Below are 26,389 nucleotides of genomic sequence, written 5' to 3' on the forward strand. Positions count from 1 at the left end.
AGGAAACCGGAGCGCCCGGAGGAAACCCACGCAGACACGGGGAGAACATGCAAACTCCACGCAGGGAGGACCCGGGAAGCGAACCCAGGTCCCCAGGTCACCCAACTGCGAGGCAGCAGCGCTACCCACTGCGCCACCGTGCCGCCCAGGTGATGATATACTCCAGTCAAATAAGTAAAATATTGTGTAATTAGGAAGAAGTAAGAGTCTAAAAGGAGAAACAATTAATGATCATGAGCATAATAAACATTATTGACTTATTTAGTAGATCCTTTTAACTAAAGTGTTACCCAAATCCTTAGTGCAATATGATATTTTATAACGTATGTTATATTTAGATAATAGATCATGTAGGAGGCTACTTACAATGCATTACATATAATTAATGTGCATTCAAATAAATAAAAATGCAACACTCATCTGAGTGTTTGTAATGGTGCCTTAGCATCAGTGAAGCCAAAATTACATGTTACTTTTCTTCTTCATTTGTTTGTGTGGCACCCAGGGCTTTGTTCCATGAATCATGCATTTTTTTATTTTTTTTGCTTGACAGTCTTTTACTGAATACAATAAAAGGTGCTATGTTAGAAGGACAATCTGTATTTATTCATGTAAACCTGACTTTCTACTTTGTCAAAGTGAGGTATGGCACCATTCTTGTAAAACAGGAACAGGTAATGCAAATTTTTTTTTTTACTGTAAATAAGTGGGTCTTTGATTTAAAATGATTTCTTCCACTGAACAGTCCCCAATAGTTTTATTAATTAATTTATTTATTTTTTGCTGTATGAAAATAAAAAATAAAATTCCTCAGATGGGGTTACCTTCCACAGTTTCTCCGAGGAGCAAAGTAAAGTGGAAAGAACGTGCTGCAGCACAGCCAGCTTCTTTTTGAGTGCCTGTTCTCGCACGAGGGCCTCCTGTGGAAGAGAAAGAGAGAGATGAAAATAGGTAAATGTCTTAAGCTGAGAAATTTTTAAATTGTTGGTGTTTATTTCCTGGTTCTCTAGTGTGTACACAAGGTTTTCATAAGAACACAAAGCACATGTCATCAAATGTGGGAGGAACTGAATCCATATCACTGCACTCGTACATTTGCTACTTCTATGTTTTATGGCGGTAGGGTCAAGGTAGTATATTCATAGTAATTAAATTACTGTATTTCAATAAACATCTTTTACATTCACAGACACATGCACAGGAGGCAAAAGGTGTTCGGTCTGTTTGTTCTATAGCACAGACCCATGCAAATGTAAAGGAAAAGAGTAAAATCCTGACAGCCTTCCTGAGGTTCTTCTATGTGCACTGCTGCATCTCATTCACCTTTTCAACTTTAACTCCCCACCGCATATTAGGAGCGGGCTTTTCTGCAATCTAATTATAAAATCAAAAAGATCACAGCAGTTCTATAGAACACATCAGAGAGTGAACAAATTGGAGTTTGGGGTGGAGGGTGGTGGGGTGTCCCTGAATAATAAGTCAGGAAATAATGGATGTCAACACTTTTTAATGAATTTTAATGAACTTAGGCTTTTACCACCACCCTACTTAGTATATTCATTTGCCTATATATGTATAAACAAAATAGCATTGTAAAGAAACTTTTAACATCACTGCCTGACAGCATTTCTCTCTGAGAGTTAATTTCAGTCTGGTGCCTGTTCTCTATGAGGTTGGGCGAGTTTCCTCCAGTAACTCTACTGTCTTCTATGGTGTGATTGTCTCTCTTAATTTGTCCAAGTGTGTACATGACTGTTTTGTACTAATATATTTAGCTAACTGTGTGTTTCTTTTTCCTATTTTAAGTCTATATAAAATATTAATATTAATGTATTAATATTAAAAAATTAAAAGAACACTTTGAAAAAACATCAAATCTCAATGGGGAAAAAATCCTGCTGGATATCTCTACTGTTATGGACTGAGTAATGTGTTAGGAACGAAAGGATGCCACATCATTTGTTGGAAATGAAAATTTTCAACCTACAGAGGGCTGAATAAAAAGACACCCCAAAAACCAAAGTGAAAAAATGATGCGGCAGTCTAGTTCGTTTTGCCAAAATTTCATTGCAGCAACTCAAAGTCGTACTCCATAGTTTGTATGGCCCCCACGTTCTTGTATGCATGCCTGACAATGTCGGGGGGCATGCTCCTAATGAGATGACCTCCTGGGGGGATTGTCATGGGAGATCTCCTCCCAGATCTGGACCAGGGCATCACTGAGCTCCTGGACAGTGTAAGGTGCAACCTGGCAGCGTCAGATGGACCAAAACATTATGTCCCAGAGGTGTTCTACTGGATTTAGGTCAGGCGAGTGTGGGGGCCAGTCAATGGTATCAATTCCTTCAACCTCCAGAAACTGCCTACATACTCTCACCACATGAGGCTGGGCATTGTTGTGCATCAGGAGGAACCCAGGACCCACTTTACCAGCAGTGGGTCTGACAGTGGGTCCAAGGATTTCATCCCGATACCTAATGGCAGTCAAGGTGCTGTTGTCCATCCTTTAGAGATCTGCGCGTCCCTCCATGGATATGCCTCCCCAGACCATCACTGACCCTTCACCAAACTGGTCATGCTAAACGATGTTACAGGCAGCATAACATTCTCCACGGCTTCTCCAGACCCTTTCACATCTGTCATATATGCTCAGGGTGAACTTGCTCTCATCTGTGAATAGCATAGGGCACTAGTGGTGGACTTGCCAATTCCTGGATTCTATGGCAAATGCCAATCAAGCTCCATGGATATTGGGCCCTCAGTCCACCCTCATGAAGTCTTTTTCTGATTGTTTGGTCAGAGACATTCACACCAGTGGCCTGCTGGAGGTCATTTTGTAGGGCTCTGGCAGTGCTCATCCTGTTCCTCCTTGCCCAAAGGAGCAGATACCAGTCCTGGTGATGGGTTAAGGACCTTATACAGCCCTGTCCAGTTCTCCAAGAGCAACTGCCTGTCTCCTGGAATCTCCTCCATGCCCGTGAGACTGTGCTGGGAGACACAGCAAACCTTCTGGCAATGGCACGTATTGATGTGCCATCTTGGGGAAGTTGGATTACCTGTGCAACCTCTGTAGGATCCAGGTGTCGCGTCATGCTACCAGGAGTGACACTGACTGTAGCCAACTGCAAAACTAGTGAAAAAACAGTCAGAAAAGACGAGGGTGGAAAAATGTCAGTGGCCTCCACCTGTTAAACCATTCCTGTTTTGGGGGTCGTTTCATTGTTGCCCCTCTAGTGCACCTGTTGTTAATTTCATTTAACTTAACCGACCAGATCAATATCCCAGAGGTTTCATTGACTTGATGCTATACTCTGATTAAAAAGTGTTCCTTTAATTTTTTTAATAATATGTATTAGATATTAGGTGTGCATTAATATATATATATATATATATATATATATATATATATATATATATATATATATATAAAGTGGTGTGAAAAACTATTTGCCCCCTTCCTGATTTCTTATTCTTTTGCATGTTTGTCACACAAAATGTTTCTGATCATCAAACACATTTAACCATTAGTCAAATATAACACAAGTAAACACAAAATGCAGTTTTTCAATGATGGTGTTTATTATTTAGGGAGAAAAAAAATCCAAACCTACATGGCCCTGTGTGAAAAAGTAATTGCCCCCTTGTTAAAAAATAACCTAACTGTGGTGTATCACACCTGAGTTCAATTTCCGTAGCCACCCCCAGGCCTGATTACTGCCACACCTGTTTCAATCAAGAAATCACTTAAATAGGAGCTGCCTGACACAGAGAAGTAGACCAAAAGCACCTCAAAAGCTAGACATCATGCCAAGATCCAAAGAAATTCAGGAACAAATGAGAACAGAAGTAATTGAGATCTATCAGTCTGGTAAAGGTTATAAAGCCATTTCTAAAGCTTTGGGACTCCAGCGAACCACAGTGAGAGCCATTATCCACAAATGGCAAAAACATGGAACAGTGGTGAACCTTCCCAGGAGTGGCCGGCCGACCAAAATTACCTCAAGAGCGCAGAGACGACTCATCCGAGAGGTCACAAAAGACCCCAGGACAACGTCTAAAGAACTGCAGGCCTCACTTGCCTCAATTAAGGTCAGTGTTCACGACTCCACCATAAGAAAGAGACTGGGCAAAAACGGCCTGCATGGCAGATTTCCAAGACGCAAACCACTGTTAAGCAAAAAGAACATTAGGGCTTGTCTCAATTTTGCTAAGAAACATCTCAATGATTGCCAAGACTTTTGGGAAAATACCTTGTGGACTGATGAGACAAAAGTTGAAGTTTTTGGAAGGCAAATGTCCCGTTACATCTGGCGTAAAAGGAACACAGCATTTCAGAAAAAGAACATCATACCAACAGTAAAATATGGTGGTGGTAGTGTGATGGTCTGGGGTTGTTTTGCTGCTTCAGGACCTGGAAGGCTTGCTGTGATAGATGGAACCATGAATTCTACTGTCTACCAAAAAATCCTGAAGGAGAATGTCCGGCCATCTGTTCGTCAACTCAAGCTGAAGCGATCTTGGGTGCTGTAACAGGACAATGACCCAAAACACACCAGCAAATCCACCTCTGAATGGCTGAAGAAAAACAAAATGAAGACTTTGGAGTGGCCTAGTCAAAGTCCTGACCTGAATCCAATTGAGATGCTATGGCATGACCTTAAAAAGGCGGTTCATGCTAGAAAACCCTCAAATAAAGCTGAATTACAACAATTTTGCAAAGATGAGTGGGCCAAAATGCCTCCAGAGCGCTGTAACAGACTCATTGCAAGTTATCACAAACGCTTGATTGCAGTTATTGCTGCTAAGGGTGGCCCAACCAGTTATTAGGTTCAGGGGGCAATTACTTTTTCACACAGGGCCATGTAGGTTTGGATTTTTTTTTCTCCCTAAATAATAAAAACCACCATTTACAAACTGCATTTTGTGTTTACTTGTGTTATATTTGACTAATGGTTAAATGTGTTTGATGATCAGAAACATTTTGTGTGACAAACATGCAAAAGAATAAGAAATCAGGAAGGGGGCAAATAGTTTTTCACACCACTGTATATATATATATATATATATATATATATATATATATATAATATATATATATATAAAATATATATACTGTATATATATATATATATATATATATATATATATATATATATATATATATATATGCATACATACATACATACATACATCAAGAGTAAGTCAGGAAGCAACACTAGATAGGACACCAGTAAATCATATACCATACAATTACTACTACTAGAAGTATTAGAACTTACACACACTCACACTCAAGCACTGTAGGCTTACCATGAAGTTTCAGACATACAGTACATACTATAAATACACACATTTATTTCCTAACAGCGTCACAGATGTTATCTTCTCTCCTGTCACAGACCAGTATACAGTCTTATCCATCACATACACATACTGTATGAATGCACCTTCACACAGTTACAATAGGGAAATTAAACTAGCACACATATCTTTTGGATTTGGAACACAACAAGAATACCCAGAAAAAAATTCACATAAACATAGGGAGAATGTGTGGTCTAGCTGGAAATCAAATATAGATCCCTGATACTAAGAGTCATCAGCATTAGCCACTTCACCAAATAGTTCTACAGCCCTTCAATATGTGGTTTAAATAAAGGTTGTTCAGAAAACCCGTACAACTGTTATTCCAACTCATGCATCTGTTTAGCACCCCATCTCTGTACTGCTTGGCCCATCATCGCTAACTCCTGTCAAGTCTGCACTCAACCTCGGACTGGTGATTGATAACCAACTGTCCTTCAAGGACCTTGTTGCTATGGTCTCTCACTTTTGCAGATTATTATACAATATCCTCAAGATCAACCCTTACCTGACTGAGTTTGCACCACAGCTCTTGGACCACACTTTGGTCCTGTCATGTCTGGGCTACTGTAACACTCTGCTGGCAGAGGCACTGGCATGTGTCACCAAGCCACTGCAGATGATTCAAAATGCAGTAACATATCTGGTGTTCAACCAGCTGAGGTGGGCACATCACTCCTCCTTTCAGATCACTACATTAGCTCCTTGTAGTGGCATGTATTAAGCTCAAATCTTTGATGTTTGCCTACAAAGTAGTCAACGAGCTAGCACCTATATACAGTATATGGAGGCACTTGTGAGATCCTGTGCTCCTTCCCAAACACTCAGGTCTGCTGATAAAAGGCATCTGCTGATGTCACCTCTGTGGACTATCAAATCTCAATCCAAACTCTTTTCATTTGTAGCTTCAAGATGATGGAAGGAGCTGCTCACCTCCATTGCAAATTGTGATTCCTTCAATGTATTTAAGAATCTCTCTTATTTGGTGAATTTCTGTATAAGTAATATTAGCTATTAGGTTTTATAGCCTAGGCATTGCTTTAGCTTGTATTTTGCTTCAAGTTCGTCACTTGTGCTGGACAGTTTTGTATGTACTGTATACTCTATGCATATGCATTGCTTGCCCTGTAATGCTTGTTCCCAATCAGTCCCCCAGACTGATGCTTACTCAGTCATGTTGACCTCTTTTGGAAGTCACTTTAGATAGAAGCATCTGCTGTGCAAATAAATATAAATGTACTGTAAATATAGAAATGTAAGTCCAAAGAAAAATACAATGATTACACAAAATATCCTCTTTAGTGAGTGTGTTTTATCTATGGTTCCTCTGTGGTTGGCAACCCCTACAGTTCACAAGATGTTTGTGATGGATATGCATAAAACTCAATCTTCTAGTAGTGAATGTCCATTGTAAAATACATAAATAGCAAAACAGAAGCATGATAAGAAAAACGAATGTCCTTGTAAACAGACTTGATTTTCACATTGCAAAAGTTGCACAGCTTCATAACAAAAATAGTTTCATCCATTTTGTTTATCTGCTTTCTACCAGGTCAGTTTCACAAGAACCCTGGCAGCAAAGGTAGCAATGAGCACAAGGCCTGCGTATGCATCTCAAGGGCGCAGTCATGCACATTTTGATAAACAAACAGCAAGCCAATTGAGAAGTGTCTACTTGATTTTGGACTGGGTAATAAAAGGAAAATCCCACCAACACTGGAAGAGAATTCAAACTACAGAAAGCACCAAAGCTGGGATTTGAATAGTAATACATTTATTTAAGAAAGCATTTGTATTGAAGCTGTCAGTGTGATATAATGACTACATAATTGGAAATGAAGTTATGTGAGCTGTACAACAAATCCCTTGCCTCCCAAATGTATGCCATCTGAGGTTAATACAAAAACCAGGCTGGCTTAGTCCAGTATATAGTCAAAAAGAGAACATTAATCCCACATACCTGTAGGTAATCTGAAAGCTCAAGAATTTCCTGCAATGGAAATGTAAAACAAAAATTAATAAAAACTGATTGTGCTGTTGAAGCAAGGCCTGCAACAGTAATAGCAGGATCGTCGTTGTAATCTACAAGAAATCAGAGATGCAAAGGAAGGGGTGGAGCAGTGGCACTTTTTCCATTTCTCAGAAACCACACTGATAAAAACAAATAGCTGAAGTTTAACTTTCTCATCAACTCATAATTCCGATGCTCACTTTTTAGATGGATCATGAAAATATTGCTGCTGAATTTTCTTCAATTGGCCATATATGCATGTATGAAAATACATCAATTTATACTATTGTGATGCATTGGCATCCCACTCAGGGTTGGTTTTCATAGGTAATCATAGGCAATCATTCACTGAATCAAGGAGAAAAGGATCCAGAGTGTAGAAGGATGTTTGAGGTAGGGGTTGCTGTGGACAAAGTAAACTTATCAAGACCACACAAAGTGCTTACAACAAAATATTTCCATTCATATGAACTCACAATTTCAGCGCTCAAAGGAAAAAGCACACAGATGCTTTATAGATATAAATATTGACTACAGCTTTTAGTTTTAGCAGCATCACACAATAAGAAGAGTCTGGAAACATTCCCAGTCCCAAATACAGTGCCCAGTTTGTCTAGCATTATTAAGGAAAACTATGGAGCATGGCAATAAAAACTGATGTCTGATTTGAAATTTTCTGAGCTAGCATCCCAAATACTTGAAATACATGGCATGATGAAGGTCAGTCCATCACAGGTGAATACAAGATTTTGATGTCTGCTGCCGACATTGTGATTTTCTGTGTTACCTTTGCCATCACTTGATATCTAATTTTATTTAATTTAGAGTAGATTCTTGTCTCATACCTGCTTCTTCCAGGATAGATTAGGACCCGGAGACCCTAAAGTGATTTCAGTGAGTCCAATAATGAGTGTATGAATGGATAGAACAACCTGTAATATATTTTTGGCCAGTTGCCATTTTTGCTTACTTGCTTTCAAGCTCTAATGCCTCTAATAAATGTTATTAGCTATTATTGAAACATATAATGCAGTATTTTTTCATGAAAGGCCCTCATAAATACCAACTGGTAGTAATCTTGCATCACCTTTGGATCATTTTTAATTTTCTTTAAAATCTTGCCAATCATAAGCTTGCGGTGTTTTGGCATATAATTGGGAGTTGTTGCCTCAACTTTATAAACTTTAGAACATGAATGAAATCACAGGGTTCAAAGAACAAAAAATGGACAGTGACGAGAAAAAAGGAATGTTATCCTTACCTTTTCCAGCACAGCTGCCACACCATTCCTGTTACCAAAAAGAGCACAATGTAAGCTTCTCCATTCAGATGATCTACTTAAGCCCCTCCCACTTTTCACTTCAATAAAATGACCATCCAGTGATGGTGAAGTTGGTGGAGGGTTTGGTTGTGCTGGCTTTACCTGAGACAGGAAATTAATAAACTGATTGCTCCTCAAATATGCAAGGGCCTTCAGCTATTTTTAATTCAGCTGGTACTACAATGCGAATTCTCTTGGATGACTGCACATAAGGTAGAGGTACTTGGCCATGTAAACTATTAAAGAATATCTTAGTTTTAGTTGCCTAGGCCAGGAATTTAAGAAGGACACCACAACAAACATTAATTAATCTTTTTGTTTTTCAAACCTACTCTTTCTACTACAGTGTCCTGGGACCGTAGCAGCATATTCAAAGCAGGAGCAAAGCCTGGATATTGTAGCATTTTGTCACCTGGTACATTTACATATAAACCCATAATAACTCACAAATAATCATTTTAAAGTCATTAATCAACTTAAACTTTTCATCTTTAGAATATGGGAAAAAACTCAAATAGCAGGAGAAAACCCACATTGGCACAAGGAGAATGTGAAAACTCCATAGTGACAATGTCCAGACCTGTAAACCAAAAGCATGATTTTGTAGCTGTTAGGAAGCAGTACTAACTATTGTGCCATTCTGCTACTCTCCAAAGAAAATTTCCCATATTCTGTTTCAAAAGGTCTCAAGGAATCTTTCATAACCATAGTGTAGGCAGAAATCCAGAATTCCGGAATGGGGAATTCCCCATGTAAGACGAAAAATGGCCACAACACTAAACTGGATTAAGTTGGTTTGAGAACAAGTAGGGATGAACAGAAGACTAGATCTTCTCTTATCCCAATGGCACAGATTTCTCCCCTTCCAGTTCACTGATAAGCATCAAGAAGACCCAGTAGTCAGAGTCCATTCTGCTTGCATGCTATCTCAACAATTTATTTCCCCACTCTCTTCAGTTCATTTGCTAGGATCTTAAATCTCTTGACCTTACAGCACTGGTCAGTATAATCCTCTGGTTAAGAATTTTTCCATTTATAAAGAGAATAGTCTTAGCATTTGTACGCCCAGTGTTAAAAAATAGGATTCATACATTTGATTTTTTGTTACTTACTCTGTTTGAATACTTGAGTCTTGAGTGTTATACTGGATCAAATTTCCTCTGGAATCACATGTCTGAACTCCTGAAAATGTGAAATAAAGAGTCAGAAATATTAATGATATAATAAGAGAGTTTGAATTTCAGTAATTAGTCACTTTTTATAAATGTGTGTTAGCTCTGAGGTCAATCACATCTTTTTCTCAGCACTATTTCCTTGTAAGAAGGTGCTCTTCTGATGGATCTCCTGCAGAATTAATCAAATAAACAACATGGACAAATTCTACTTATGCCTCAGTGTTTGTGGTATTGAGCATACCAGAATTTGTTTTCAAAATGGCCTATTGTAAGCTAAAACATCAAGATAACTGTAACTCGTGAGAGAAGAAACCTTTCTTAAGTATACCTTTCTAGTACCTAGTAGGACTCCTTTTGCCTCCAAACTACCCTGAATACTTCAGAAAATTCAGCAAAATACTACACACATTTGTTAGTGAGATTGGCCCAAAATGACTAGATTGCTGTACACTGTTCCTTCATATTTTTCTACCACGCATTCATGTTACAAATGCCCCATTCTTCCTCATCTCAAAGGTACTCTACTGGATTGAGAGTTGTTGACTGTGCAAGCCATTGGAATAAGTTGGAGTCACTGTCATATATGTGGAACCTATTTGAGATGATACATACTTTATGACATGGTGTTTTCTAGTGTAGATATTCAGTTAATAAATTGTAGACTGTGCCTACAAAGGGATTCAAATGGTCAGCTATATTGTGGGATGCAAGAGACTCTGAGTTCATATTAAAAAGCATAATGTATGCCGAAGAAAACATTCCAGTTTGTACTGATTCAAGTGGTTTACTTCAAATTCTCATTCTGTCATCTGCATGTGACAGTAGAAAGTGAGGTAGGCTAAACAAAGAATCATTATTTTAATTCAGTTTTGATGATCATGTGCCCAGTGTATCTTTAACTTTCTGATGGGATTAGATTAGATTAGATTAGATTAGATTAGATTAGATTAGATAGGATTACATTAGATTAGATTACATTAGATTAGATTAGATTAGATTAGATTAGATTAGATTAGATTAGATTAGATTAGATTAGATTAGATTAGATTAGATTTACATTGTCTGCGGTAGGTTGGCACCCTGCCTGGGATTGGTTCCTGCCTTGTGCCCTGTGTTGGTTGGGATTGGCTCCAGCAGACCCCCGTGACCCTGTGTTCGGATTCAGCGGGTTGGAAAATGGATGGATGGATAGATTAACATTGATAATCCCAAGGGGAAATTTATCTGATAGGAGCTAACTGTGGAGTGCTTTCTTCTGCTGTAGACTATTTTTGTGAAGGTGTTGATGTGTTCTGCATTCAAAGATGCCCTTATGAGCACTACTGTTGTAAACAGCTGTTGTGTTGTTGTGGTCTTTGTATTATCTTAAATGGTTCTGGTCATTCCCCTCTGATTTCTCTCATTATTAGGTTCCCTGTAGCATATTCAACTCACCCACATTATAATTCTCATGATTAGTTTTGTCAAACTTTTTTTTAAACTCAGGCAAATGATATCAAAGATGAAGGTGGATGAGTTTACTTGGGATCATCAATTCAGAGTAACGGGGATTGTGGAAGAGAGGTGAAAAAGAGAGTACAGGCAGGGTGGAATGGGTGGAGAAGAGTGTCAGGAGTGATTTGTCACAGACGGGTATCATCAAAAGTGAAAGGGAAGGGCTACAGGGTGGTAGTGAGACCAGCTATATTATATGGGTTGGAGACGGTGGAACTGACCAGAAAGCAGAAGACAGAGCTGGAGGTGGCAGAGTTAAAGATGTTAAGATTTGTATTGGGTGTGATGAGGATGGACAGGATTAGAAATGAGTACATTAGAGGGTCAGCTAAATTGGACGGTTGGGAGACAAAGTCAGAGAGGTGAGATTGCGTTGGTTTGGACATGTGCAGAGGAGAGATACTGGGTATATTGGGAGAAGGATGCTAAGGATAGAGATGCCAGGCAAGGGGAAAAAAGGAAGGCATGAGAGAAGGTTTATGGATGTGGTGAGAGAGGACATGCAGGTGATGGGTGTAACAGAACAAGATGCAGAAGACAGGACTTTATGGATGAAAATAATCCACTGTGGCAACCTCTAACAGGAGCAGCTGAAAGAAGAAGAAGAAAAAGAAGAAGAAGGCAAATGATATCAAACTCTACATTAAAATCAAATACTAGCACATTAGGGAGATGCATGCTCCCTTTATAAACCTACGATAAATCTCCATTAACAGATCTGTTCTAGAGAGAAATTTCTGTATTTTGTCACTTATAATTTTTTCCATGAATTTGTCTGTGATCCACAATAAGGTAACTGGCTTTCAAGTACTTAGATCTACACAAAATCCCTTTGCATGTAATGGCACATCTGCTATCTTACACTCTTTAGGAATTCCAATGTATTTGGAGATTTCTGAAAAATACAGGCTAAGAGTTTTACATTCTCCCAGTAGCTTCTTTAAGCACTTTTGAGTAAATGCTGACCTCTCGGGGATTTTTGAATGTTAAGCTCACTTTGCTCATTACACTTTACAGGTCAGGTCATGTTCGGGAGCATGCACTAGTACAGTGCATTGTCGCACCCACCACACAACGAAACAGCACGGGATCCTGGTTGGCAACCCCCCAGGCAGACACTCGGTCCGGTCCCACCCTCCAGAAATGACCATTTGTCTGCCACAGCCAGGTCCTCCAACTTACAAGGAAACCTTGGAGGTTGGTGGCAGGATTGGCACTGCAGCCATCGTCAAAAACCTCACACTGTTTCAGTGTGGTGCTGAGGTGTCACCTATTGCATGGCTACACTCGGGTCCCAATCCGGATGGTTTGTCGTGTGGTGGGTGCAGCGCATGCTCTCAAATTCATCATATTGATAATGCATTTACATCTTTTGAACTACTATTGTATATTCTAAATTTAATCTTCCAGTGACTCACTTTTTCTTATATAAAGAAACTTTGCAAAAAGCAATCTGCCCCATTTCCCTCATTTTGCACCTATACCTGTTCCTGAGACGATACTGGTTAGTATGGAAAAGGATTCAGATAACATTTCCAAAGAATATTAACAAAACCACAAGGAACTTAGTTTTTAATGATCTTACAGAAAATGTAATTAAAATTTCAGAAAAAACAAAAATTCAGCCATTTATAAAATACATTAGCACCAAGCACACCATAAATCAATGAAAAAATTGTTCATCGTTTATATATATATAGCTTGTGTAATTTGTCTAAAGTTTACATAGGGCACAATCCAGCTTTCTAGTGATAACACCTGCTTCACTAGGTCATATGTTTTGGGAAATGTCCTATGCTTAAATCAGTTAAGATCAAAATATTTGTATATTTGTCGATTAGCCTTGTATTTCCACCTAGCCCACACCAACACAAACAAATTTGAAAATACATCTTTCCTTCCACTGAAGGGAACACTGAAATGGTGTTTTGGACCGTCCTCCTAGTTCAATATATATTTGTCTTACAAAATTACAGTTTACCTTTACCTGAGTCATTTGTTCCTGAATGAAATTAATAGGCTGATGGAAGGATTACAACTCAAGAAAATTCCTTCTGTAATCAAATGTGAATTCGAGTACTCATCAATATTCTCAAAAGAAAATCCAGCATAGAAGTTACAGCTCCCCTAACCCTGAAGAACAGAAAAGCACCATACATAAGTAATGTTAACCATGAAACACGCAAGGATATTGGCTATGAAAGTTTGAGATGGTTTGCATTGGTTATTCAGGCAGTCTGAAACTAGAATGAAGTACCATATAAGAGAAACAACTGGATTTCCTTATTAATTTTGTCAGTAAAAAAAGATCCAAAATAAAGCACCGGAAGTATTCACAAATCTGGCCCGTATCTACATGGAGATAAATAATAATACATAAACTTGTAAATCTGACATGTGTTGTAGGAGGGCAATATTTAACCCTAATGACAACTAGGCAATGAAAAAATGCATTCCAACAGTGGAGGTGCATCATTAAGCCATGTTTTATTTGATTTTACCCTGCCAAGGGGATCAGATGTAAACAACTGGTATTGTGTCTTTAGTCACTTGTATGTGCAGTTTCTTTGTCCTTTAATTGTCTTCTGTGATCAAAGGACAAAACAGACTCAAAAGAGTCTCAGGTAATGCCCAAATAATCATCTTTGACTAGGGCAAGAAAACATAATAGACAACTGATAAGTTTGCAAACTTTGAAGCTTTTAACAACTTACAGTAAACTCATTCACTTATGGTAATAAGACTGCTGAAGGTCTGTGCATCGGAGCTGGGGGGTCCTCTACAGCGCATCTTCAACCTGACCCTGGAACAGGGGAGAGTCCCAAGGCTTTGGAAAACATCTTGCATCACCCCAGTCCCAAAGGTATCACGTCCTAGTGAGCTGAATGACTTCCGGCTTGTTGCTCTGACATCACATGTGATGAAGACCATGGAGAGGCTGCTGCTTCACCACCTGAGACCACAGGTTCAACACGCCCTCGACCCTCTGCAGTTTGCATATCAGGAGAAGGTGGGAGCGGAGGATGCCATCATCTATATGCTACACTGATCCCTCTCTCACTTGGACAGAGGCAGTGGTCCTGTAAGAATTATGTTTCTAGACTTCTCTAGCGCCTTCAACACAATCCAACCTCTGCTCCTTAGGGACAAACTGACAGAGATGGGAGTAGATCCATACCTAGTGGCATGGATCGTGGACTATCTTAAAGACAGACCTCAGTATGTGCATCTTGGGAACTGCACGTCTGACATTGTGGTCAGCAACACAGGAGCGCCACAAGTGACTGTACTTTCTCTAGTCCTGTTCAGCCTATATACATCGGACTTCCAATACAACTTGGAGTCCTGCCACGTGCAAAAGTTCGCTGATGACACTGCTATCATGGGCTGCATCAGGAGTGGGCAGGAGGAGGAGTATAGGGACCTAATCAATGAGTTTGTTAAATGGTGCGACTCAAACCACCTACACCTGAACACCAGCAAAACCAAGGAGCTGGTGGTGGATTTTAGGAGGCCCAGACCCCTCATGGACCCCGTGGTCATCAGAGGTGACTGTGTGCAGATGGTGCAGACCTATAAATACCTGGGAGTGCAGCTGAATGATAAATTAGACTGGACTGCCAATACTGATGCTCTGTGCAAGAAAGTACAGAGCCGACTATACTTCTTTAGAAGGCTGGCGTCCTTCAATATCTGCAATAAGATGAACATTAACATTATACAAAGTTATTGTCTGTTTTTTTACCTGCATTATTATCAGTCTTTAATTTAATATTGTTTTTTGTATCAGTAAGGTGCTGCTGGAGTATGTGAATTTCCCCTTGGGATTAATAAAGTATCTATCTATCTATCTATCTATCTATCTATCTATCTATCTATCTATCTATCTATCTATCTATCTATCTATCTATCTATCTATCTATCTATCTATCTATCTATCTATCTATCTATCTATCTATCTAATACTATGGCAGTTGTCGACAAGCCATAAAGAAACATAACACTATGATATGGTCTTGTGTGAATTATTTATATTAGCATCTCCGGTACACTCCAGTAATATGAGAAACCAAACTGCACTTTTATAATTGATTTTGTATCACTCCACTGTTTATCCCAAATAACTAAAAGATGTCTCCACCTTTTACTACAGCACAAAGTGTATTAGGTCAGGAAAAGAATATCCATGTACTACCCTAAGAATCAATCACATGTATATGGTCTCCAAAAAAGGCTCTCATATTGGCTTATATTTAGGAACATATAGAAAGTTGTGGCTTCAGGTGAGGAATGACCCTTTACCCTTCTAGGGATATCTACATCACCTACTTGCTCCACCAAACTTTTTGGAGACAGGTACTAACTCTATATAATTTCCACTTTGGGTGAGCACTGATAGCAGCTAGGGATATATGTGTGAATTGCACATCTCTTAAACAGAATATCAGAGGAAAATGTTGCTATCAGTGATGGATGGAGCCACCACAAAGCTGCACAAGTAAGCAAGGATACAGCAACAGCAAAACGTAGAACTCAGTGGAAGGAGGAATGCTTACTGGATAGAAGACAACAGAAGGTGGAAGAAAGAGTTATTGAAACAGTATACATTGGAAGAAGCCAGTTAGATGTTCCAGGGTTAGCCTTATATGTTTTGAAACCTTGGTTCAGCTCCTGGCTATGTCCCTGTGTGAGAAATTTACATTTTTTCCCTATACTCCTGACTTATGGGTTTCCTACTTTCCTCCTAAATATAACCGTATTAGATTGATTGTAGACTTCAAATGAGTCAGGGTGTTTGAGTAAATGTGCCTTGCACACAACCAATCGATTTACTGTAATTCACAGTAATATTTGGGTACCATACTTATAACAGAATTTAAACAGAGTCTGATCTTATCCCAGAAGTTATTATACCTCAAGAGCATGGCACTTCTGCATTCCATTCAAATTTATTGCTAACTCATGCCATGTATGGAAGGATATTGAGCCCTATGGGACAGAGTATACAGTATTACCTGATGGCCATGCTTGCTATCTGATATCAGACTCCGATTTCTGTCAGGTAGAAAACTTAACAGACCTGTGGAGAAGTCTATTTTCTGTGAAATGTGCCAACATATCATATCATTTGTTACCCATAGTTCATAACCAATAGTGAAGCTGAGGAAATGGATGGACAATTTTGTACCAATATTTGGCTCCCAGTTCACCAATAAAGTCAACTGTAGAATTTCCTACGAAATGTAAATGCATTTACCTCGATCTCTGCTTTTAAAGCTTTCTTGAACTTTCTCCGATGTATGGATGCGAGATACATAAGTGGTCAGCACGCCATCTTGTTCCTGGAAGTTCAATTGATTCTTGTGTCGTAACTGCTCTGTAAACTGTGGGACCTGTGAACAGGAAACGTGCATACTTTGTATTATAGCATACCCCCCAAAAAAACTGATATAAGCAAAGAATACAAGGACATAAACTTGTAGACAGTTACCATGGGAAAAAGAAGAGAGAGAGAGGTTGGGAGCATGCATTGATAGCACATTGTCGCAACCACCACATGACAAACCCCCTGGATTCAGACCCAAGTTTAGTGGGTGACACCTCAGCACCACAAAAAGAAGAATGGAAAAAAAATCACACTTGAATGGGGGGAAAAAAGAAAGAAAGGTCTGGATTATCTATATACTAACCACCACTAGATACAGGATAACCAGTGTTATCCTGTGTCCTGTTATCCTTCTATGGCAGAAGTAGAAAACGGAATTAAGTTAAAATTGAATTGCTTAAGAAATTTTAAAAAGTGAGGAATGCAAAACATAATTATTTGAAACGGACATCACTGAACAGCCACCAGTGAGTCATGGAATCTGTATAAGGAAAAAATGAAATAAAATAAAAGAAGGAACCACTGACAACATAAAAAGAGTCAGAAAAAATACATATTGAAGAATGCAAAATAAGATCTATCCATCCATCCATCCAACCCGCTGAATCCGAACACAGGGTCACGGGGGTCTGCTGGTGCCCATCCCAGCCAACACAGGGCACAAGGCAGGAAACAATCCCGGGCAGGGTGCCAACCCACCGCAGGACACACACACAAACACACCCACACACCAAGCACACACTAGGGCCAATTTAGAATCGCCAATCCACCTAACCTGCATGTCTTTGGACTGTGGGAGGAAACCGGAGCGCCCGGAGGAAACCCACGCAGACACGGGGAGAACATGCAAACTCCACGCAGGGAGGACCCGGGAAGTGAACCCAGGTCCCCAGGTCTCCCAACTGCGAGGCAGCAGCGCTACCCACTGCGCCACCGTGCCGCCTAAAATAGGATCTAACTAAACAAATATAAAAAAAAATAAAAAGACAAATAAGAAACTAGTATTAAAAACTTAAGGAAAATAATCAAATGCCTTACAGTGCATGAGTTTTTATAACAAATTAAATAGGAAAGAAAAGTTGCATTCAGAATTCTCAGCAGAATTTGACTGATTATAAAGGGACTCACATAATCCAGGACACGAGTCCAGTATAAGGGGAAGTGCATTTAAGGCTGAAGCCTGGAAGCACTTATAATTATAATATTGAGTTTAAATTAAAAACGACTTTGCTTTTAAGTTTATTTAAGTTTATTTACCTTAATATCGTCCAAGTTAAAGTCAGTCATACATATCTATTACCAGCAGAGGGTCATCTGAAGTTCACAGATTAATAACTTTACTTTTCTAAATTTAGCTTCATATTTAAGTGCATCTTTAATTGTAAATCTTTTAACTACAGAAAGTCAAGACAAGTAAATAGAGAGCATTTACCATACGGTATAAATCCGCCATTTCCACATCAGGATGATTTGATTCTGAACTGCATAACGATAAAGCTTGATTCATATTACAAGTCATTTATACAGCACTACTGGATAATGCATACAGTAAGTAACTATGGGGGAAAGTGCAAACAGTAAAGGTTTTTATGATTCCAGACCAATAGCTAGGGATGAACTAGCCACTAGTAAAAAAATGTATTTTGGTTAACTAAGTATTTAAATGGTTTTACAATAAGCAGCAAAGGGAATTACTAAGGACTAGACATTTAGATCTTTACCCTTCATTACCTTGTAACCCTGGGAAGAAGTGAAATCAGGCCAAGAAATGTGGAGGTCTTCTGCTCTGATCAGTGACCGTCTATTCATTAGCTCCTGTGGTGACCTCATTTTTGCCGCCCGTCGGATCACTTGGTTATCGTCCATCCTCGTATGTTCTTGAGGGCTTTCATCACTGATAATTTTTCTTCTCTTTAAGAACTCTTGCTGCCGTTTGCATCGCAGTCCATCTTGCCATTCTCCATCCCGTGCTTTACCAATGCTGCGGCAGGTGGTGACATTCAACCGTTCCCTCAGGCTCTCATGTTTGGTGACACGAAGCTCTAGCTTTTGTTCAATGTTGGACCAACATCGCTTTAGCGGCCTTACTGGGCTTTTGCTGTTGCTCATTGTTTATTAAGTACTGGATTTTCTGACAGGAGTCCAAAGAAAAAGCCTTCTTTTTATAGATCAGTATATCCTCGCCAGTCTGTATAATACTCAGTGATTCATGAAAGTACAGCAGCCTGAGAAGTCACTGGTTCATTTTCTGAAAATGAAGTGAAGAAGTGCTCTGTATCTAAAAAGAGAAACACACCCGTATATCGTGGGTTATTGGACAATTCTGTGAAATTTTAAACATAGAATTCATATACAATATCAATACTGATGAACCACTAAAAAAACACTATGCCATAAAAATGTCAGGAAATGATTACATGATATGTGAAAAGACTGAAAAGTCACAAAACTCAAGAGAAAAACAGGGCTTGACTTTTGACACTGTTTAAACTTTTTTTTTGAACAGTATTTTATCAGTCAAAGAAAGTAACAAAATCATCAACCACAGATTCTTAACTCTTTCAGTTATTTTCTGAGCATGGGTACTACTGTATAAAGGTTTGTAAGAAGACTTGGCAGGAAATACTTACAATGTTTTGCTGTCTAGTTGTTGTCCATTTGTTACAATATTTCTGCATTCATCCATCCATTTTTCTTATTGTACTTAGTAGAAGGTTATGGGGAGCCTGAAGCCTATCTCAACAACTTAAATGCAAGGTAGGAACCAACCCAGTCCTTCACCAGGCACTCATTCACACAACCACAACTGTTCACACCACAGGCCAACTTACAACTATCTATGTGACTAATATGTGGAAAGAAACAGGAGAAACAACAGGAATGTGCAAGTGGTAAGTCGTTTATTAAACCAGACCCTCGAAGCTGTGAAGGCTACGTACCGCAAAAAACGTCTTACCTAGGTAATAAATAGTGAAATGCCTAAACCATCCTTAAATTTATCTAATGATAATATCCCATATATTTTAAGTCACCTTTATTGTAAACCAAATGTCAAGTTGATATTTGAGTTGAAAGTAGAGTGGAATAGAATCTCATTCAGCAGGAGAACAAAACTCAAGACCTACAAGAGTGTACAGCTAAATGGTGAAGTCAAAATACATTTTTGAAGAATGTCAAGCAGCCACTCCAGAGACAAACAAGGATCCAACCCAAATCTTCAGATAATGTGTGACAGTCTGTGTTTTATTAGGGAGTCTTAAAATGTTGAGTAATTTCAAATTGTTTTCTACCAGCTTACATGAGTTACATGCAATACATCCATCAGTCATGCAGTTCAGCTACTTTTGTAATGGTTAAAAACACAGTCAGTCAACATAAAAACCTCCCTTAATTAATGGCGTGCCTTTAAAATATCCAAAAAAGAAAGGAGATGAATGATACAGCTTGTCCAGAAGAGGCATCAGAAGTGGGCATGCCAGTTTAATACCAAAGCAAAAGCATAATATGCCCCAAGTCTAATTCCTTTCAAGCTATTGAGTCCACACTAATCAAGGATGTATCACAGCAGAATCTGGATTGCGCTCTACGATGGCTGTCACAATAAAGGTAGATCAGACCTGAATGTGTCCATTATGTGCACTGCTGTAGCATTTACGTCCATCACTTTGTCTCTGGTCAATTGTTTCAGGACTTGTCAAGCTGTACCTCTGAGACCTTCAAGTTACGTTTCTCTAGGTAGGTCTAACAGACATTGCCCTTCAGTTGTGAAGAACAGCTGCAATCTAACTCTTCATATAATCCAGTCTTTATCAAGTCCTTTTTAGGCCCACTGAGTCTATCAGCATGACACCTTTGTGACCAGCATCACCTTTGTGTACCTGGGCCCAAGGGCAGACTTTGAAAAAAAAAATGCTTGAAATAAAATTGCTGAGCAGAATAACTTTTCAGCATGATCGTCACAAATGGGCATGCCATTCCAATGCAGAATGTGGATTATAATCAAAAACCTAACACCTTCTTCTTTACACAATATTGGTCACCATTATGGTATCAAAAAGTTATCAAAAATGTGTCTACCATGGCCATAATGATACCTTCCTTATACAAACTGGCATAGAGCAGAATTTGGTAGTTAAATGGAAACTTTCAATGTAAAGGGAACAGCAAAGCAAATCCTTTCTGCAGGGTGAGTCAAAATTATGTTAACATTTGAATGACAGAAACAGTTTATTCACAAAACATACTTCATATGTGCAAGATGATTTACAGGAATGTCTCAACCTGTTCACCATCATGTTCAACACATGTATGATATGTGACACATAAATTGTCCACAAAAATTGTATATAAGTATAAACATAACAGGACCATTAGTGTTCACATAATTTTGACTCACCCTGTATTTGTATACATTATTTTCTGAAGCCTAATTCAGATGATAGTGTGTAATCTATCTATCTATCTATCTATCTATCTATCTATCTATCTATCTATCTATCTGTCTGTCTGTCTGTCTGTCTGTCTGTCTGTCTGTCTGTCTGTCTGTCTGTCTGTCTGTCTATTTCTTTATTTTTGTTAACACTTGTGTTTGATGTGATAAATTCCCCAGAATATTTCTCACCAGGCCTAGTAAATTGCACCTTGCATAATGCACAATTTCACAAAGCAATCAAAAGCAATTCTATTGTACATAAAGACTGTATTGGTATGAGGTTAGCAATGCTCCTTCATAACTGTAAAGATTTAATAAACCAGTATATCTGTAGTAGTTCATACAATATTTGTCTTATTTGAGGTTTCCTGTCATCTACAAGTCAAGTCAAGTCAAGTTGGGGCGCATGCTCTGGTACAATGCGTTGCTGCACCCACTATACGACGAAACAACTCGGGATCCCGGTTTGCAACCACCCAGGCAGACACACGGTCCAGTCCCACCCTCCGGAAATGACCCTCTATCTGCCGCAGCCAGGTGTTATGTTGGCGACCCCTTGGTCTGGTCCAGCCACTCGGATTCCCAACAATGAGGATCTTACAAGCCGGATCACTCTCAGGGAAATGCGCCACATGGCCTTAGTGCCGTAACTGACGCTCCCTTACAATGCAGGTAATGTGCCTCATTCGGGACTCCATGAGCAACCACTCATTCGACACAAAGTCAAACCAACGACACCCAAGGCTTCTCCAGAGAGACACAGTACCAAACGAGTCCAGTCTTCATCTCAGGTCACTGGATAGCGTCCATGTCTCACAACCATATAACAAGACAGGAAGCACCAGGACTCTAAAGCTCCTTTTGTATAGATATCGGGAGCGCCAAACACCCCTTTCCAGCGACCTCATGACCCCCCATGCTCTCCCAATCACTCAACTGTCTTCATAGGAAGAGTCACCAGAGACATGAATGTCACTGCCCAGGTAATTAAACCTCTGGACAAGGTCAACACTCTCTCCGCAGACAGACAAACTGCTGATGGCTGTGCCCAAGAGGTCATTAAAGGCCTGTCATCTACTGTAAATATTAAATGTAATGGGCCCTGACTGAACGGATAAACTTGTACGGTTAAGATGTCGGTACCTCCCTGTTATTTTCTAGTTGATGTTGACATTTCTGCAATTCCTTGCAATAGTTCACTTGATAATTTCGTTATTTGTGCATTTCGTCAATCGTGCTTGGAAACTAAACAGTACCTAAGGTCAACATATAAAAAGGACAACTTCAGTATAAAACCGTTTGTGATTATTAGGTGAAGAAACAAACGGGTACAAATTTGAAAAAAAGTAAGTTAAAAACTACTCTTAATGTGGATGTGGATGCTCCAAAACCCCAAGAAAACATGTAAATAACCCATGAATGGGGTGTTTGTGCAGTGAGTTGAGCTGAAACATCTGCAGAAAACACGCCATAAAAATCAGAGAACGACAAGGCAAGCAAAAAGCTACCTCTTGCTGTGTGTACTACATAATGTTACGTTTTTTTCAGTGTTAACATACGGTGGGTAATTTCACTTACTGTATTGTTATTATATAATGCTTAATATAGTAACGACAGACGGCACTGACGTCCCAGGAGGCTCTGCGGCGCTGCACCTAAAATTAGACTGTTTATTTTGATTTCTCTCATGTTGGGGTTCAAACAGTTGTGTTTAATGTTAGTTTATAGCTTTTGGCAATGGGAGTGTTTTATTTAAGTTTAAACGAGGGGCTTCGGGGGGTCGAGTTTGCCTGCCACCACTAACTGATGCTGTCTGGTATATGAATCCCGGTATTGGGAATAAAGAAAGGGCGTAACTTGAATATTGCTGTTCGTTCTGTTTCTATTACATTACCACTATAAAGGAAAGATTAAAGAAAAAGTATTTTCTTGATAAATCGAGGGTGTCTGTTTGTCACAAATTGGAACATATCAACATTAGTTGTTATGCGGGTATTGTTCCCAAAACATGTCATTTGTTAACGTAACGGATTTTAGGTTTTATAAACACGATGTTTTACGGACAAGTAGAATTAACGGACATTAAACAAAACTCGGACACCCCCGTCCGTGTTAGTTAGTTAAATCAGAGATATACTTTACCCCTTTTAACGCTTTAGAAAGAACTCCGTAACCTGTGAATAATATTGTCCCGAGTAATTGTATAGTAAGTAAGACATGCAATATGAATTAGTGTATTTCAAAGTGAGCACGATTTCACGGCATCTAATCGTTTCTTTCTTTCTTTCTTTCTTTCTTTCTTTCTTTCTTTCTTTCTTTCTTTCTTTCTTTTGTAACACATAGTTGCTAATCTGTCCTTGTAGTGCCACACCAGAAGCCCAAGTGAAAACGAAAGCCGTGGGCGTCACCGTCCCCGGAGTTTCTGTTTGCTTTGTTGCCTGTTGTTGGCACAGATGTTGCTAATACAGTAAGTGTCAAGTGCTGACCAAAAATGCCACGTCAAAATGGGAAATTGTTTTAATCTGTTAATTTTTTTCATGGATTTCTGCTTACCTGATTTCTTCTTATCTGTCAGGGTGGTTGCTTAAGATTGAGTTTTTTGTATACCCAAAAAAAAAATCATGGGTACAACAGGTGGTATTCAAATTACAAGCTTTAAAACTGGATGGGAGAGATTCCAGTGTAGCTGTCCTGCCCCAGGCAAGCATTCGTACATTTCCCGTCAGAAAAATAAATTATACAGTACAGCACGACCGAAATGATGGTGCTGGTGAGAATGCTCCTATCTGTCATGTGTGTTTACGGTTTGTATCAATTCTGCAGGCTTTTTATAATTTTTTTGTAAAATATTCAAAATCATACAGGGAATACGACTATTCACATGTTGTTAGGCTAATTATTGACCAGTGAGTTTGGGCGCCTATTGATGGTCTCTCTCTTGTCTTAAAAGAATCACTGTATCACACTGCTGCGGTGGGCTGGCGCCCTGCCCGGGGTTTGTTTCCTGCCTTGCGCCCTGTGTTAGCTGGGATTGGCTCCAGCAGACCCCCGTGACCCTGTAGTTAGGATATAGCGGGTTGGATAATGGATGGATGGATGGATGGATGGATAATGGATAGATGGATGGATGTATCACACTGTAGCTGTGCTCAGGGTTACTGTTAATGACAAACTCACCCAAACTATGTTCAAATACAGATGCAGTCTAAAATGGTTAACCATCTCTAAATCCATTGGAAGAGTTAATTGTTATATCTTTTATCCCAATTTATAAAACGCTAAGCAAATGCTTAGTGAACCGTGAAGGTTATTCTGCAAAATCATCAACCCAAGGGCTGTATTGCAGTGCTCAAATTGGACGAGCGCGCTTAGAAGTGTCCTGCTCTCATTCGGAAGACCGATCAGTCGCTTAGGTCGGCGTATTGTCTCTTTGGTTCTGTTGTCTGAGACGGCTGCTTTCCGCTCTCTGCCGTAACTGCGAGTCTGATTTTGTGTTCCTGGAAATGCGATGCGACAGGAGGGGCGCCAGAATAAAGAGAAACCTGGTATACAACCTCAGTTTTTAAAAGTCGACAGTTCAAAGAGATGCTATTGATTTAAATGTGATTTGTTGTTAAATTATCATGATTTGGTCTCATTAAGAATATAATCCATTCACTTGAAAAATACAACCAGTTATTTACGAAAGTAAATGGCGGTGAGAATACTCGACGCGTGGGTCTTCTACCAGACTGATGATTTTTTTGTAAGGTAAAAAGGCCATTATTTATTAGAAAAAAAAATTTCAATAGAGATTAATGGCTTTCAAGTCATTTTAACGTGTGTAGCATTCTACCTGCTTCACTCCATACAGACACGAAAGTCGCATGGACACTCGTAGCTGTGTCTTCGATCGTCAAGCAGCCAAGTAAATGGACCTGTGATCAATTACACGACCACTTAGAACATTCAGCTGTAAAAAACACAAACTCAAAACTACCGCCTGAGCGACATACACTGATTCTTAATAATATACCACAAGGCTGACCTGCAAGAAAGAAGACAAGTTAAATAACAAAGCAATCTCGTTTGACGACCAAAGCATCCGCGACTGATTTTTCGTGACTAACTGTAAGAATGTTGTTTGCGTTTCTTTCTCAACGAATTCGTTTATGTCTGTGCGGATCATACGGACACATTTCTCGTTTCTTCTTCTTGTTTTCATCGATGATGCCATTTTGTTAGCCTGCATTGCTCACAACTCGCCTCAGCAATTTAGTCATCTGATAGATAGATAGATAGATAGATAGATAGATAGATAGATAGATAGATAGATAGATAGATAGATAGATAGATAGATAGATAGATAGATAGATAGATAGATAGATAGATAGATAGATAGATAGATAGATAGATAGATAGATAGATAGATACTTTATTAATCCCAGGGGGAAATTCACAATCCCAGGGGGATTCTGGTAGTAGTTGATGAAATCCACTTTTTAAAAATGTTCCTCATGGAAGCTCTTACCCCACTTGTGTCAGTTCCTGCTGTGACATGCACTGATTCCCTGCTATCCAGACCAAGGAAGATCTGTTTTAAAAATGAATGGCTGATTACTGCAACAGAATGTTGCTTTTCATTGAGTCAGTGCTACTTCATGTACTTCTGTAAAGAAAGTTGACATATTAGGCGATGTGATTTTGTACTGTACACTTGGAGCAATGCTCAGCAGCAGGGCCAAAAAGAAATCGTTTTTTATTTCCAAGACACATTCACAGGAATAGCATGAGTGGATCTCGTCAAGGAAAGCTGTTATTTTTTGGACATTTTTACATACACCCTTCAAAATTTGGTCGAGTTAAGTGAAAGTGGACTGAAGTTATCGTGTTTACATACACACACAGACAAACTCATAGGCATAATTCTAAAAATGGTATTTTCGGACTAAAACGTCAAGGTTCATCAAAATCTCAACATCGAATCTTAGGACAATTACAATACTCTCCCTACTTTGTATACAAGAAAGTAAAAATGAAGGTGTCAAAGTGGTATTTTAGACCAGTGCCATAGAGGAAACATTGTTGGTTCATTAAAGAACCGTCCACATAAAGTCTCAAGAAAGAATCTTTATTTAGATCTGCAACATGCTCCATGAATAACCATGAAGAAATGATAACAGAGTAGTGAAATATCAATTTGCTCCTGATTTTAAAAGGACGCTTG

General features: G+C 39.1%; 1 protein-coding gene across 2 annotated transcripts in view; it reads right to left on the bottom strand.

Moving 5' to 3' along the window:
• LOC114648192 (TRAF3-interacting JNK-activating modulator) overlaps positions 1-26,389 on the bottom strand; it is an 84,282-nt gene that overhangs the window by 39,404 nt on the left and 18,489 nt on the right. For both annotated transcript variants that reach the window (XM_028797079.2, XM_028797077.2), the window contains exons 2-7: positions 18,483-19,029; positions 16,623-16,758; positions 9,809-9,878; positions 8,637-8,664; positions 7,325-7,354; positions 825-920 (exon numbers count right to left, since the gene is read on the bottom strand). In XM_028797079.2, the coding sequence (XP_028652912.2) occupies positions 825-920; positions 7,325-7,354; positions 8,637-8,664; positions 9,809-9,878; positions 16,623-16,758; positions 18,483-18,860 (738 nt within the window). In that variant the 5' untranslated portion in view covers positions 18,861-19,029. The remainder of the gene's footprint in view (positions 1-824; positions 921-7,324; positions 7,355-8,636; positions 8,665-9,808; positions 9,879-16,622; positions 16,759-18,482; positions 19,030-26,389) is intronic.

Source organism: Erpetoichthys calabaricus, chromosome 3, assembly GCF_900747795.2.
Source record: "Erpetoichthys calabaricus chromosome 3, fErpCal1.3, whole genome shotgun sequence".
NCBI classification, from domain to species: domain Eukaryota; kingdom Metazoa; phylum Chordata; class Cladistia; order Polypteriformes; family Polypteridae; genus Erpetoichthys; species Erpetoichthys calabaricus.